The 17,338-nt window shown below is 39.9% G+C and overlaps 1 protein-coding gene across 2 annotated transcripts in view; it reads right to left on the bottom strand.

Moving 5' to 3' along the window:
* ATP8A2 (ATPase phospholipid transporting 8A2) overlaps positions 1-17,338 on the bottom strand; it is a 580,506-nt gene that overhangs the window by 142,264 nt on the left and 420,904 nt on the right. For both annotated transcript variants that reach the window (XM_053672924.1, XM_053672925.1), the window contains exons 28-30: positions 14,009-14,083; positions 6,637-6,759; positions 4,486-4,564 (exon numbers count right to left, since the gene is read on the bottom strand). In XM_053672924.1, coding sequence (XP_053528899.1) covers positions 4,486-4,564; positions 6,637-6,759; positions 14,009-14,083 — 277 coding nt within the window. The remainder of the gene's footprint in view (positions 1-4,485; positions 4,565-6,636; positions 6,760-14,008; positions 14,084-17,338) is intronic.

Consider the following 17,338-nt stretch of genomic DNA (forward strand, 5'->3'; position numbering starts at 1 on the left):
CAGATCAGGGAAGTATTAATGAATGCAATATTGAATTCTTCCAGCTCTCCCCCCGAAGCAGCCCTTTAATCTGTGTGTGTCCCTCCACCGCCATTGTTAATACACTAGACCAGGCAACAGCCAACCACGTGGACTCCCACGGTCATCCTCACCAGTGTGGCTGCATTAAAATGAATCGGATATATGGCTCTCTGCTTATAACCTCTCGATGGCTTCCATTAAACTCATACTACAAAACTCAAACGTCTCCAAAAGCGTGGGGAGGTCTGATCTTCTTGTTTCCACCCTTGACGTCTCAAGGCAAAATCCGAGTGTCCCCACTGTGCTTCCCCTGCTCCACCCACACATGCCCTCTGCACTTGGAATCACAGTCTCGGCCCTTTTCTCCCTAGTCCTTCCCCAGCTCGCTCCTCCTCATCCTTCAGTTCTCTTGTCACGTCCTCCAGGAAGAAAGGCTTGAAACTGAAACAGCACTAGGTTAGCTTTCTTTGGAAGACATCCATTTGACCTTGACCTTCCTCTTTTGTACTATTTAATCCTCTTTGTTCGGTCTTGCCTTCCCTAGGTGTAAGCTCCGTGAGGGCAGGGAACGTGCCTGTTACGTACGCTCCTGTTTATACAGAAACCTGGCACAGAGAACACAGTCATTCTCTCTTCTTTTCAGTAAATGAATAATTGAATCTAAGAAGGTGCAATTTTAGAGAGCAATGGTGGCCTTGCCCAAACTGTGCTTGATGTGAAACAATGTAAATCACCAAGATTTACATGATATAAAATAGCCAAATTTACAGTAACTGGTATAGGTCATATATAGCTCAAGCTAAAATGACCCAACAATGCCACAGAGACAAGTACACTATGTTTCATTTCACACGTGTGTATTATTACTTCAGTTTATAAAACATGCTTAAATCTTCCAGTAGCACATGTATTAAAAAGTGTAAAAAAGCTTTCTTCCAAAATGTTGAAAGACCTTGTTGCTTAATTAGTGCCAGTCCAATAAGTATTCAAATGGTGTTTTTTCTTCTATAAGTGGGTGGGGATGTTTCCCAGGGTGTGGAGGTGAGCAAGTGAGAACAATTTTTTTTTCCTGCTGGTAACTATTCAGTAGTCTCCCATCACCTAACTCTTAGATTTCATCAGAAAAAATCTGAATTTTTTAAAAATAAAAACTGATTTTATATTCTTTTGCCAATAACCACATTCCACTTCAAGGAGGACTGCTCAACTATGCAGACTGAACACACTAGTGGAAAACCTGAGTGTGGCCTAAAACCAAGGCTCCTGATGAATTTTGGTGCCTGCAAAGGTGACATCTCTGGTTTTAAACTAGATTCACTCTTCAGATCAAAGGGTAGGAGCTGCAGGCGGGCCATGGGAGTCGGCATGAAGTTGTGATGGTTGGAAGAAATCTGATTTACTGAACTGCTTGAGTGGAAAAATTTATTTTGAAACTTGAAATGAATCATCACAAACTCCATCAGGGAAGGAGTGCTTTGTAAAGTCCATCCAAAACCATGCAAAAATAAGCAAAGCAAAATTCTTGGGAGCTTTCTAAGGAATGAACAACGTGCTCACACCTTCCCAGAAATACTTCCCAACAATTATGTGGCCAAGTGAACAGCACCGATATGTACCTAATACTCTCCCCATAGAAGTGAAGAGAGAATTTCTGGTAAAATTCACCATCTTTGTGACATACTCCACGTAGTACGAGACATTAAAAGGAAGCTGCTCTGGAGGCCTTGGCCCCTAATCAAGCAAAACTCCTTTACGCTCTGAGTGTAGTGTTTGAAGGACAGGGGACTGGAGGGAGAGTGAGGACGAAAAGGCAATGGGTTAGCTCAGGGTCCCCCATGTTTTCAAAGTGCCCCATGTTGTCTCCAATTGGTGCCGTGCTTCTATGCTTCTTTGGGGGGAGGGTGGTGAATACATTCTTTTAGATGGCAATTCACACAATAGATTCATTTTCCCAAATTGCTCTGATAACACTCTCCTTGGTCTAAATTCCATATGGACTCTTCAATTCCTAAAAAAATTAAGTCCCAATTTCTTGCCCTCACATCCAAAGCCCTCTGCAATCCAGCTTGTGCCAACTTCCTCAGACTTTTCATTACCTTCCGCCATTGAAGGGATGAGCTTCTTACAGTTTGTCCACTGCTGCCCTAATTCCTCCCTCCCTTCCTACACACACATCTCAGTCCTACCTGGACTTCCAGGCTAAGCCTATTTGTCATCTCTTCTAAGAAGCCAATAATTCCAAATGAAAGGTTATCTCTCTCTCAACCCTCTGAATCTGATAGCACTTTATCTGTATTTTACTTATGACAGTTCTTTTCTCTGTTGTGCTGGAATTATCCCCATGTGAATCTAATCTCCCTCCTCAGACTACAAACTCTTTGAAGGTCTGACCCACATCAGTCTGTATTCCTAACACCCTTAGAGTCTATTACAATGTCTTGGACATAAATATTATATGATTTGATAAGGTTAGTGGGCACCGATGTCATCATTTTGAAATGTACTAATAGTGAGAATTTAGTAATTAATTCTAATACATTCAATTTGTTACAGGAAATTAACTAATGAACAAGAACACAAATGGCCTTCTTTTGTTCTATGCCAAATGCACAATATTTGCAACTTATTTCACCTTAAACTATCTCACTCAATAGGTTATTGTTTACAACATAGAGGTTTTTTTCTTTAAAAAGCTGAAGCTTTAATAAATATAATTATCAGTAATGATGATGATAATAGAAGCAAGAAAAAAATCACCCTATTGGCTGACTGCCAGACAAATTGCCAAATCTGAGGGATAGAAATAAAGGTGGCAGAGGGTAACTTGAAATTCACTTGGTGACACATTAGATAAATTAGTAACAGTCAGGACTCTCTCCTGTTTTAAACATATATCACAGGGTAAATGCGTGGATTTACATAATGAAATCTAGTGAACGACAGCAATTCTACCGTGAACTACCAGCCACAATCTCATACCACATAATCAGCTCCAGGACTAGAAAACCACTGTCTCTCTTTCAGAGTGGGGACACATTAGTTCCTCCTGAAGCAGGTAAGTGAATGGCCATCATGTTACACTTCTCGGAGTCCAAAGACAAGCTCCTTGGACTGAGGAACAGAATATAACGTCTATACAATAAAGGCGGGGGTCTGAATGTAGTACCTGTGGTCAATTCACACTCTTTACTGTCTTTTCCTAAGTATAAAAGGCCGGGCCTGGGGATAAAAGAACAATGGCAAAAGTTGTTCTTATGCTCACAGACATATTGCTCCCATCGCCAGCTGGCCCTGGTAAAAATGACGGCTGCTTCTACCACCAAATCGTCAGTGCTACTAAAACAAACCATATTCAACACTCTTATATTTGTAAGCCCTCACAAAATCATTTCAAGACAAATTAAATTCATTATGAGTAAAGATGAATCACAGGAAGGCTTTAGAGTTAAACAAAAATGATTCGACTAGAAAGGCCTTTTGGAGAGTGGGGCTAGAAGCAGAAAATTTTATTTTCTGATCTAGAGAATTAGGGACCCTCAGAGGACAAGGAGGTCTGAGGAAATGGAAAGGCTAGGTCGCAGTGTATAACAAACTGGCAGTGCATGCATTTCGTCTGTCAGGATTTAATAGGTTAATATCACTGAAGATGAGTCATTTCTGTTTGAAGCACAAAACACATTGACACAGAGACAAAGGGGCTTGGAAACTTTATCTTGGGGTCTCTGAACAATCAAAGGCCTTGTCTAGTCAACATTTGGAGTAATTTTTCCCAGGGGAATTATTACAATTTGAGAGGGATGAAAGAGTAGCATTCTTGTGATACATTTTTGTTTTCTGAGACTAAACGCTTCATGTCTGTGAGAGGCGACATTTTGGATGTCTGAGAAGTGTGCCCAAGTGCGGAGGCAACGACTTCTCTCAAACGTCTTCTGGCTGCGGGGAGGACACAGCAGTCGGGAGAGAGAGTCCTTAGACGAACTTTAGGAGTTTGTTTGAAAAGCATTGGTCAAAAAGAGGAGACTTTTTCAGAAAACTAGGTTAAGATTAAACTCTTACACCCTTTGAGTTATTCTGCTTGAGGTATGCATAGCTTACAAAATGAAAGCTCAAGTGATTAACAGAAAATTTCAAACTCACGGACAAGAGGCATCGATGTTTCATTACAGTACAGTGCTTTCCTTCAAGATCCTTGACTCAAACAGTTATTAAAAATCAGGCTTAGGATTCTTAGTATTTAAACTCTCCAGGCAACTGGAAAGAAAATGGGTTTTCAGAGCCAGCGTGGATGAAACCTACAAGCTATAAACCTGTGACTAGCTCTCGTTAGATTTTAGGTATGTTTTTCTTCTCAAATTTGTTCTTGTGATCTCTAGGTCTGCAGAACCAGGGGAAAAATTGCGAACAACTGGCACCAGAGGGACTGCAAAAGCTACTTGCTGACAGTTGAAATCATGAAGCCGTTACCATGCTCCAGCGCTTTCATGGGAAACCAGAAGAGGATGAGGGAGTGGACCAAGGCGTTGATGCAGTGACCCCAGAAAACCTAAGGGAAAACAAACCGAGGGAGTCAGGAACTGCCCACACTCTCGACCTCCGTGTAACTCAACAAACGCCTCATTGTGCAGGATGCCGGCAGTGTGCTGCACAGCCCCAGAAGGGGCATATTCTTCTTGAAGTTAAAGCAAACAAACAAACAGAAAGAACCCAAATGATTTCCTCGTTTTTTACGTACAAATGACTGGACGATCTCCAGATACCACTATTTAATACAAAGACCTAAATATATATTCACATGTACGTAGACCAATATACAATCCATCCACATCTGAAAAATGAATTATGAGCTGTTTTTTTTAGAATCCTAAGAAAGACACCAAAATTTTACAAAGGCACCAGAATCATCCAAAAAAAGGTTATTTGCTCAAATTTGTTAATAAGAGACTGAAACCGTGTGCTTTCTGAAAGCAGTAAAAACATTTAATATGTGAGTTCTTACCCAGCATTTTATTCCTTAAAATCCATCCCATTGAACTTTTTAATTTTTAGAATTTTAGTTAATATCTTGCACCTTTAAAAATTCTCTTTATCTTAACATTTGAAAGGTCAAACGAAAGAATGCAAAGTTTTGTTTCTCCTAAATTATGGTTTCATAAGTACATTTCCATCATGTTTTTAACCACTGAGATGATAGAACTACTAAATCTAGACTAAATTTACTTTAAAATCTACAAATTGATCTGGGAGTTGTCATATGTTTGATCTTACCTAGTGGAAAGACTAAAGAAAATAATGAAAAATTATATAAGACAAAGAGATTTTCCCATTTTAAATGTTTACTTTCCCTCTGACTTCTGTACCCCCCTCCCCCCACCCCCGATCTTCCAATACGTCTCGGGTTGTTCTTAGCTTTGCTGCCTTGGATGGATGTATTCTCTACTTATTTTGTGCCCTACGCAGACTTTGAATTCACACCCTAAAAAACAGATTTGATTCACGCAAATAATGCAGAATACATAGGCCACTGATAGATATGTCCGACTGACAGAATCAAGGTCAACAAGGACCGATATAATTAATCATCCAAGTCTCCTGTGTATGGAACATGCCAGAACCAACAGAATCCCTTTCCCCTTTTTTTCCAGTCTTGGACATGCCCCCAAATAAGGTGGCTCTGAAGGAGCGCTATTGGTAACACCTGGCTTCAGATGATGTCTTCAGGCATTTGTTCTTTTACTGAGGATCTCACACTTCTTCCTCACTGAGCCCCACTGGTGGCCTGAGCAAATCACGTATATATACAACCAGCATCCAGTATTGTAACTGACCTGGGCAATGGATCTCTGTTTAAACTTCCTAATCCTCTCCTGCACGAAAACCTGCCAGAAACATGGCGACGTAGGTGTGTTCACTTCTCTGCCTCTTCCGCCAAGCCAGGCACACCCTTCCCTCCTGGCCAGTGGCAGCGACTGTTTAGCCGCTCTTAACTGTGGCTGGCAGGTGGCGTGAGACCCCCTCTGCCATCATGGCCGCCAGTCTCTCTAACACCTAACCCAGCGTCTGCTTGACTCGTGTCCAGATCGCCTATACCCTGTCTAGATGCGCTTTCTTTTCTGATTCTCCAGCCTGAAAAATAATACCCATGACAGACTTAATTTCTGTGTTCACATCTGGCCAATTTTTTTCACTGGCTAAAGTAACATTTTCCATTAAATGAAAAAGCAAGCAATGGCAGCAAGAGGGTCGTTAGGCATCTCCACCCGGCCTCAGTGCAGGGCTTTATGGACGGCTAAAGGGTGTGTCTCACGGCTCATCCTAAAGGACCTGGTGCCATGGGTGCTGCTGGCCACACCAAAGTCGGGAGCACATACAGAGAGGGAAGGAATGGACGTAGAAGAATGGAAAGAAGGACCACGTGTAACATGGCAACTTCCTGACTGACGTGGCACCTCAAATTCATTGGACTTGCTCTACTAGGAGAAGGCTCCTGGCCTTACCCCATTTAAATACTTTCTCTAAAACTTCATTCAGCCCATCGCACAGGCAGAAAATGAGAATGAAAGGACAAAAAGTCATCGCCATTTTCAGGTGACAACTCTGCCATAACGTTCTGTTTACCTTCGTGTTGAAGCCTTCAGCATTCTGGGTGATTTTGTAGAGCTGAGGAAACCTGAGCATGCTCTCCTGAGTGCAAGACCTCTCAAAGATTCCCAGGGTGAAGGGCGGCAACGCAGTGAAAATCTGTGTAGAGAACAGCGAGCCATTAACGGAGGCCTTTCTGACTCACAGGCTCAAAGGGTTCAGTTCTCAGGGGAATGACGACTTCACTCTCAGACAAGCCCAAACCTGAGCGCCGGTGATTCACGGCTCCCCAGACACTCTCCAAACAAGGAAAATAAACAAAAGACCATTTTTAACTGTTACTTCATCAGCATAAAATGAATACATGCGACACTCAAAACAACAATACATTTGATTAGCCAAGAAATATTGTTAAGTGAACAGCTACCTTTCTTGGTGCAATGAGTGGTGACTGAGAATTGCACCCCCTGAGCTTTGTGAAGTGCTGCTGTGTTTCTGCTCCTGCCGGCAGAAGCAGTTTCGTAACTTCCCATCCCGATTTTGTGCTCCAATTTCAGGAAGCACAATGTACTTCATTTATCCATGTGACAGACATTTATTGGGGATGAATTATGGGCCAGATAGGATGATAAGCCCCAGGAATACAGAGATGTAAAAACAGAAGAAAAAAGAAGGAAAAGAAGCAGGTCCCTGACCTCTAGGAACTCTGCCTACTGCAGAGGCGGAGACAGGGCAGCTGGCAAGGGGCAAATAAATAAACATACAAAACACAGTGCTCTGCAAAATCACTCATGGGGAAGACTGGGGAAGGAGAGGGAGCGTCGAGAAAGAACTGTTGGCCCAAAGAGCATGTGAACTGTGAGGCACTGTACCTGTGGGATTTGGCAGGATAAGAGACGAGGGTAAGAGGGGGGCAGAGGGAAGCGTTCTCATAAGATGATGCCCCCCCCAAGCTTGGAGACATGAATGCACATGGCACATTTGGGGGAGACATCTAGGACACCCAGGATGGTGGCTGGCTGGGGACCCAGTGCAAGACAAGGCTTGGATGGTGACCGAACAACCTCCTGTGCCAGTAAGTTCTTGGGCAGGTGGTGCTTTCTAAGACTTTTACCTGTGTGGTCTAGGGGGGAGTGAAGTGCTCATGTCTGTGTTTCAGAGGGACAAAGCCAGAGGCTGACGAGGAGGCTTGGAATAAACACATCATTTCAGGCCAGGAGGTGCGGCAGCCCTGTGGGTCATTCTCCCCTGTGGTTCTGGGCAAATGGGTCACAGAGACTGGCTGGGTCACTCACTTCTTAGCATCCGCATCAAGCAAATTCACACCCACAGACCCAGCAAATTCTCCAGCCCATGGGAACTGGATGCTATCTCTAAGGGAACTCTGAATGCAGGCCAGTTATGGGGGGCCCGGGAAATAAGCTTCTCCCCAGTCTGTGGGGAGAAGGCCACGGGTAATGTGGTGGAGGAAGGCCGGCGCAGCTTGCAGGCTCCCTCCCTCACCCGGACGCAGAAGGAGAAGCAGTCCTGGGATTGCAGTGCTCTGCAGATTTCCAGGAGCAAAAGATCGAGAGCGGTTGCCCTCATTCCCCTCACAATAACAGAATTATCTGTTCACTGACGAGGTGAAGGCACTGGGAACAAACATCTCAGCAGCCCTGCACACTCTGAGCACATAAACTCGCCCTTACTGTGGGGCATACTTGTCTGCTGTTAACACGGCTCTTACATTTTCTTTTCCCTTTTCACTTGCCTGTCTCCTTCTACCCACTTCAAATCCTCCCCCACCCTTCACCACAAGGCTGCCAACCTAGGGGGCCTTCTGGCATTTTTCACCCTGCTTACTGCATACCTCACACACATATATACTGTGGAGGGAACATTATTTGTTTTACAGAAATAAGACATTACACACATTTTTCTTTATAACATTTTTCTCACTAAATAATACAACACGGGAAGCCCTCTGAGTCCCCTGGGTCTGATGCTAAGGCAGAGTTTCCCTGCTCACGTAATAATTCATAGCATGGATGCACCGTAATTTTTCAGCCCTGCATTCGTTTTCATTTCCAGGTCTTTGTTCTCACAAGCATTGTGTAACAAACATCTATAATATAGCATACCATTTATAATTTGTCTTTTATTTCTATGGAATGAATTCCCCGAAGTGGGGGTTGCTTGGTAAGAAGATAGGAGTATTTTTAATTTTACAAGATTCTGCTTGGTTGCCTTTTAAAAAGGTTCTAATCAGTTACATGTTTTTCCTTCCCAAAGGACAATGGTATTCTTTTCCCTGCTTCCTATCAGCAATGGGTGTTATATTATAGTTCATATTCTCTAGTTTAAAAAGCTAAAGATATTAACTTTAAAAAAAATTTACATGTCCCCAACTACCAGTAATTTTGAGCATGTTTCCATATATTTGTGGACCATTTAGATTTGGAATCCTGTGAAATGTCTAGTCGAGTCTTTTGTACATTTTTACATTTGTGTTTTATCATCTTTTCTAAGAGTTCTTTGAATATAATAGATATCAACTCTGTCCTTATGTTATATTAAATTTTAACTAAGTGTATTCTTTGCCTACTTGCTTTCTTTATGGCTTCTTTTGCCACATCAAAGCTTTTAGTTTTTATATGGTCAAGAATAGCTTCAGACTGTCTGATTGTGTTATGGAAGTTTTCAGGATTTTTTTCAGAATTCTTACAGCTATATTTTTCACATTTAAGTCTTAATATATCTGGAATTTATTTACTATGTGGTTTAAGATTAGAGCCCAATTTTCTTTTACTTTTTCAAATAAAGAACTAGTTGTGAAAAAACAACTAATTAATCCAAACTTTCCCACTAAACTGAAATACCAACTCATATACAGTTATGAAATTCTCACATATTATAGACCTAGGATCTAGAACTGGGATCTTGTTCTAGATTCTCTGGCTTATTCGTTTAATTCTATGTTAAAGTCACACAGATTTATTTACAGTGGCTTTATAGTATAGTTTAATGTTTAGCAAAGATAAGTCTACCTTTATGATTAGCCTTTTTGAATATGCTTTGCATATTTATTCCCAGGTAGTTGTTAATTCCACTTATACTTTAATATCATTTTATGCAACTCACCCTCTTTCACCCTCAGTCACCTACTGTGAATTTATTTGGAATCACATAAAAATTTATATATTAATTTTAGAGGGCCTGCTTCTTTTATGATACTAAGTCTTCCCAAATAAGAAGAGTATATTTCCATTTGTTCAAATCTTGTTCCATATATTAAAAAAATTTTTTTTCCATATAAGTACTATAAATACTGTTCCTAGGCAAAGTATAATTTTAATTGCTCTTTTGAAAGAATTATTACTTCCTTTGCATTTCTAAGTGCTCACTGCTTGAGTGAAAAAAAAGCTATTGATTTTTAATATTTTTATATATTTATAATGAATCTGGTCACCCTATCGAGTTCTCTAATAATTCCACTATTTCTTTACTAGTTTCTTTTGTGTTTTCTAGATATACAATTATACATGAACATATTTACATGGCTATTGTGTGTGACTATTTGTATAAGAACAGAAATAGTTAATCTTTTTTTTCTAGTATTTTCAATAGTTATTTAATTTTCTCAGCAGTTGCTGAAAATCACAAAACAATGCTGAATTATATAGTAAAGGCAGGCATCTCTGACTAATTTCTTATTTTAAATAAAACAGTTTTAGAATTTTACCATTTATGACAACTGGTATTTTATAAAGAATCTGCATTGTTATTTGGCTTCTTTCTTTCTTATTTTACTTAGAGTTCTTATCTTGGGAATGACAGCTGAACTGCCTCAAATGCTTTTGCAGCATCTACTGATAGGATCACATTTTTCTTCTTTATTTTGTTGTCACAGTGATACTGATAAATTAAAAAAATTTTGAACCTCCTGTAAAATTTATTTTAATCTTAGTTGGTCAAATATTTCATTTGGTTGATACACTCCTGAACTCTAATGGCTGATATTTTATTTAGAATTTTTATATTCATGTTTTTAAGTGAGGTTGGCTAACTGTTATGCTGGCTTGATAAAATGAAACCATATAAATTTTCTGAAACAGTTTAAAAACAAGGTTATCTCTTCATTAAAACATAGATAAAATTTAGCTGAAATCCATCTGATAACGATAGCTTTTGTCACTGGTGGCCTCTTTACTCTCATTCTACCCATAAAATAAAATGATGTAGAAGTTTGAGATGATAATAGAGTATAATGAGAATCTAATGAGATAGCACTCACTCATGACTCGTGTTTTGAGAGATGTGTTTTAAGTCAGTTTTAATGCTGTCTCATGGGCTAGCAGAGTTGAACTGAGAAGCAGTGACACACTTTTTGGCTTCAGGAATCAAACAAAGAATATTTAGAAGAAGAAGAAGCAGGAGAAATACTGCTTGAAGAAAATGGGAGGGAGATCCCAGTACAGAAGAGGTGCCACTAGCAAATGCCATACATGGCACAAACTATCTCTTGCACTGGGTTTTTGTGGAGCAGAAAAAAATTGCTGAATAGGACATTATTGGAAAAGCACAGTTGAAATATGGGCTAATGTGGATTAGATAAGAGTACTGTATGCATGCTAAATTTTCAGATTTTGGTCATTACACTGTGGTTCTGTAAGAATGATCTTAGTAACTATGCAGTAAGGTATTAAGCAGTAAGGTGCATGATGTTTTAAGTTATTGGGTTGGCCAAAAAATTCATGTTTTTGTAAGATGGCACTTTTAACTTTACTCAAAACAATTTTGTTGGACTGTATTGTGACAGCTGTCATATCAGTGTTCATTTAAAAACTTATCAAAATTGGTGACTTTTTGTGTAGCCATTTTAATATTGAAGATGGAAGAAAATATGCATTTTCAGCTATCATGCTTTATTATTTCAAGAAAGGTAAAAATGCAACTAAAATTCAAGAAAGGATTTGTACAGCATATGGAGACACCGCTGTGACTGACTGAATGTGTCAGAAGTGGTTCATGGAGTTTCATGTTGGAGTTCCTCACTGGACAATGCTCCAAGGTCAGGTAGGCCAGGCGAAGTTGATAGCGATCAAACTGAGACATTAATCGAGAACAAGCAATGTTCTACTATGCGGGAGACAGCCAACATATTCAAAATATCCAAATCAATAAAGTGGTTGGTGAAAACAAAAAATGTGTCTTTTATTTTACAGAAAAAACTAATTGGACTTTTTGGCCAACGTGATAGCTGCAACTGCTTTAAAAGAAATGTGTTTGCATGGGGGGTGTCCACATGCCTGTGGGCAATCCTCTGTGTTCTCAAAAGGTTTGGTCCTCCCAGTCTGACTGAGTCTGGAGGCCAGTGAGCCTCCTTTCTGATCCCACATCACAGATCCTAGACATCCCATGCTGCTCCCCATTCTCTGCCAGCACCCCCTGGAAGACCGCTCCAACGACTGGGCTGTGGACTCCATAGTACATTAGGGCCGTTCCACCCTGCAACTCACTTCTCTGCTGCAATATTCTATTCTTTATAGTATGGAGACCCAAAGCAGATAAAATATATTCCCAGTCCCAGTGATCAAAGGCTTTTATGAGTCTTAAACTTTAATGTACATGACCATCACTAGGAAATTTCCTTTACAATGCAGTATCTCTGAGAAAGTCAGTGAAGTCAGGGTGGAGATTGGGACTCTGCATTTTGAACCCCACCCTGGTGGTTCTCATGCAAGTGGTCTGTGGACCGCATTTTGGCCAATACCATCCTATAGCCTATCAGCATCTTATGAAGAGTAGGCACATGATTTAAGTTTGTTGAATTAATTTGAATTGCCCAGGACTGTATGGAACTAAGAAAAACATCTAGTTCTCATACCCTGACTGTGAAAACAGGGCCAGAATCCATCTGTCATGTAATCAGGTGACATGCGTTACAGTTCTGGTTTTAGCTCTAAATCATAGTCTCCTAGGTCTCAGCCTCCTATTTCTAAATACGTATGTAGGAATGGGTTTGGCCTTTTCTAGCACTAAATCACTATGGAGCTGTCAGCATATTTCCCAGTAAATGGTCACATAATTCTAACCTGCTCAAAAAAGTTTTAAGTTCTGCAAAGTTAACAGTCTGTCCAAGGGGAGGTCGTTGAGCCCCATCCATGCGATAGGTGGCTGCAGCAGCAGCTTTTCTAGAACAGGTGATAAATGGACATCAATTCAGCCCTGTTCTCACCACCTGTCACCTTTGTCTTTGCGGGTCTAAGTATCAGCAACAAAGGTGTTCATGCACTTTGTAGTGAGTAACAGTTACCGACCAATGCTGTTTCACTCAAGATCTGAACTCAGTCTCAGCGATATCTTAGTCTATACATCTGACTCTCTCAACCTGTAAGCTATACAGGACCGTGGCAGGCTGCAGGATACAGCATTTTATATCTAGTGCCTAGTATAGTGGCTACTCAAAAAAAAAAAAAAAAAGAAAGAAAGAAAGAAAGAAGAGGAAAACAGGGTTGAGTGCATGGGTGACTTGACTCTGTAGCCACAAATGTATATTCAAGCTGTAAATATTTATAGCACCACAATTTATGTTATTGTATGCCTGGTAAATTCCATCTACACCTATCTATGATGACCGCTTCCGAGCAGAAACTCCCACAAAGCAGAGAATGTCAGAGTTAGGTTCCAAAGCAAGTGTGAAAGTGCAGCCTGAAACATCTGCCACATCAGTGTGCCTGAAGCACTTAGCACAAACCCTTCAGTTCTCCTTGCCGGTGAAACACAAAGCTAGGTAGCTAGTTCATCATTTTATCTTATAGTTTATATTTACTTCCAGTTTTTGCATTCATTGCAGTCAAGTAATTTAAAAAGAACTTAAAATCATTAAAAAGTACCAAATAAACAGATTACCATTTACCTAAGGAGCTGGAAGTCAGAATTCATCATCTTGGCTCTAACTGTGAAAGAAAACGTTCTTCCTCAAGGACAGAATAGACACTCTTTTAAGAGGGACAAAAAGAACACCAGATCACATACTGTATGTTCGTATATCTACGTTCAAGAATTCAGAAATAAAATTACAAAGTGGAATGAGTTTAGATGTAGTTCAGAAATTTTTACTTGAGCTAAAAAACATGAAAATTTTGCACAGGCATTTAGTAAGGAGGTAACAAGGGTCTATTATCAAGATATATGGGTTAATAATTTCATGGGGTTATTCAAGAATGATCTGCTATGATTGAAACCATGTGTGGAGAGTTTGGGCTTCTGCAGGATGTGTCGCAGCAACAAAGGCCCTAAAGATGTATTTGTGCTGCCTGCTATGTATACAGATGATGGACTTAGATACACTTCCCAGACATAAACAGTGCAGGAATGTCACTGAAGTTCTGTGTGCTATCAGACAGAGATGGAGAATGCTTACCACATTGTACAGGCCGATGCACCAACGTTCAAATAAAATCTGCCCAGAAAATCCATTTACAAAGGCGAACCAAAGCTGAAAGAGAAGAAAGTTCATGAAGTTTTATATCAATATTGACCTAAATGTTTCCATTTGCTGAAGAAGTAGCAGGAATGAGGACCACCAGCTGGACACAGCTGTTAGGGATAAAAAGCCACAGGACCGTAGCAGTTCTTCCATAAAATACAAATTCCCACTATAACATATACCAATATTTTAAGAAAAATTTATATTTAAAGCATACAATGATTTTAAGTGGTAATATGCACATATTAGTAGGGAAACAATTTATATCTAATGCATGACTACTATGTTTTATGTCTACACTTTTTCATTGGCTGAAACAGTCTCAACTTCATGTTCTTCTCCCCCATAGAGTTGATTTGATAAATATAATTTATCTTTGTAGGGCTTTCAAATAGATAATCAAATTAAACTAAAAAACAACGAGAACTCTTCTGCTGGTCACATGTGCTCTCAGCTCATAAAATGGCGACCCTCCATAACAGAGTGTCCGCCACCGTAGCAGAGGTGGAAGTACATGCATGAAAGAACCATGCTTCAATCGTCTTCTGCAGTAACACAGTTGTATAAATAAATAAAATGTGGACGATTATTCATACCTTCAAGTAGTCTATAATTCTAATTGATTAGGCAAGACTGACGTAAAAAACTACTACAGAGCAAAGAGTCTGGGACATGCATGACAAGTGAATAAAACTGTTTAAGACGGGGACGATCACCCAGCTGTAGTTTGGAGAAGGTGCGGAGGTGGTGAGAGTGGGGGGTAGAACAGGGCTGAGCCATCACGCTGAGGGAGGGGAACCTGCCTCAGAAGAGAGTGAAAACAGAAATATAAAATGTTCCTACGTAATTCAGCTAAATTGATATGATGCAACAGGACTCCAGGGATTTGGGGCAGACTTTAACATATTCCATGCTAATCACAGAATCGGATTTTAGGGGTGTGTAACTGTGACGGACTGAATCTGTTACCACGGCAGGACAATGGCCACACAGATCAGCGGCCCACTACCTGCCCCCACCCAGTAATCTGAGTCGAGATCAACTCTGCTACTAAAATTTTACTGAATCAGATTTTTAAAAACCAGTTTCTAGACTCCACCAGGCTGTTTCCTTGAGACAGAAATTGTTTCTTACCCTGTGCAATGTACCCAGACTGACACTTCATACAAACAGGGACCCACTGCATTCCAGTGGGATCAAATGGACATCTCAATCTGATTGCCAGATGAAGTTTTCTTAAGCACAGCTTTCATCATCTCATTTCCTAGTTCAAAAAACTACTAGGGATCCCTCCTAAACCTAAAATAAGCTTGCTGCCCTCTAAAAATCCTTCCACATTCCTATTTACTCTTAGTTTCAACTCTCTCCCATGAGGTTGTTGGAAGGCCTGGCTACTCTCAAGGAAGAATACTGGTAGAGAACTAAGAATCAGAAGTTTGTGCTGTGCTCTGTACTCCAAATATCTTTACAACACCTGCTCTAATATTAGCCGTTTCTAAAATGACAGTTTCAATCACAGTGCCTCCCTACCACTCAAGGCCTGGCAAACAACACTTCAACCAAACTTTTAGTAAAGTGATAGCCTGGACCCACACCTGATTCGAACATATTTGTACATTGTTTCAAAGGTTTTAACTTAATTCCTAATTTCCAAAGATTGTGCTATATGAGGTCTGTCTGAAGGTATCCAGCCATGTAATATGAAAAATAGAGACATTTATTGAAGAAGATACAAGAAACCTTGTACACAGGACAATGACACCCAAGTCTCCTTCCAAGTAGGCACCTTGGGACTCACTCAGTTCTCCCAGTCACTATCAGTTGCCCCATTGTATTTTCCTGAATCTCACTGATGGTCTGAAATCTCTTCCCTTTCAGAGGTGATTTTAGTTTTGGGAAAAGCCAGAAGGCACAGGACACCAAATCTGGCCCATAGAGAGACTGAGTCCCCTAGGTAATTTGCTGTGTCACTGAAAAACTCTGCATGAGACGTGATGCATGAGTAGGTGCATTGTTGTGATGAAGCAGCCAATCACCAAGTTGCCCATAGCTGTGGCCTTCTGAATCATCTGAAAAGTTTCTGAACAGGAATGTTCAAGCTAATGCAAACTTGGATACAGATTCATTGCTCTACTCGCTCAGTCATTTTGAATGCAATGGCCACACAGTACACATGCTCACTCAAAGGCATCTCCTGCCCCTACTGACTAGTACAATGAAGTTGTCATTGTTCACACATGCGCATTCCAGTCCGCTCTCCTTGGCTGCCAGGTTCCATCGATGTCACACAAACTGTTCTCATTATATAAACAATGGTTGGACTTTTTCTAGACAGACCTTGTATATCTATATCTTTTATTCAAACACCTGAGTAAACATTGGAAAATATTTAATAAACACTATTTTATTGCTTAATTCAGTTAATTTATTGTGTTTTGTTGAAGGTAACCTGGGAAAATTGTTAGTGTCATCCCTAGTCATTGTCTACACATATGTTTAATGTATTTTTCCTTTGACCCAGTGATTCAACACTTAGGAACATACTTTAAATTATATCATATAGTTATAATCACATAGTATTCAACATGAAAATACAAGAGAGTTTACCACAGCATTATTTGAAGGATAAAAAATTGGAGCCTGTATTTATACTGATAGCTGGTTAAATGAATTATGGTTCAACCATAACAATAAAACACTGTGCAGACATCATAGAGTAGTATAAATTTGTAAGCATTATAATATAAAAATATCACAGATATATTGTTAAAATGAAAAATATCAAGGTATATGTTGAATAGTCATAATTGCACAGAATGAATGATACACTTCCAACTTTTTAGAAGACATAAGAAATTATTTATATTAGTTATCTTTAGGAAGCAGAAATGTTCTGTAGATGCTAGGATGGAGACTCACTTAGACCTCTTCCACTGTTCTGAACTTTATTGTATAATAAAAACACTCAGCAAAGTGGGAGTAGAGGAAGCAACCTCAACATAATAAAGGCCATATAAGAGAGACCTACAGCCAACATCATACTCAACAGGCAAAATCTAGAAGCTTTCCCATGAAAATCAGGAACAAGACAAGGGTGGTCCACTCTCACCACTTTTATTCAACATAGTATTAGAAGTTCTAGCCACAGCAATTAGACAGGAAAAAAATAAATAAAAGGCATCTAACTGGAAAGGAGGAAGTAAAACTGTCATTGTTTGCAGATGACATCATAGCATACGTAGAAAACCCTATAGACTCCACCAA

The sequence above is a fragment of the Artibeus jamaicensis genome, unplaced genomic scaffold (assembly GCF_021234435.1).
Source record: "Artibeus jamaicensis isolate MK-2021 breed Jamaican fruit bat unplaced genomic scaffold, CSHL_Jam_final contig_793, whole genome shotgun sequence".
Taxonomy (NCBI): Eukaryota; Metazoa; Chordata; class Mammalia; order Chiroptera; family Phyllostomidae; genus Artibeus; species Artibeus jamaicensis.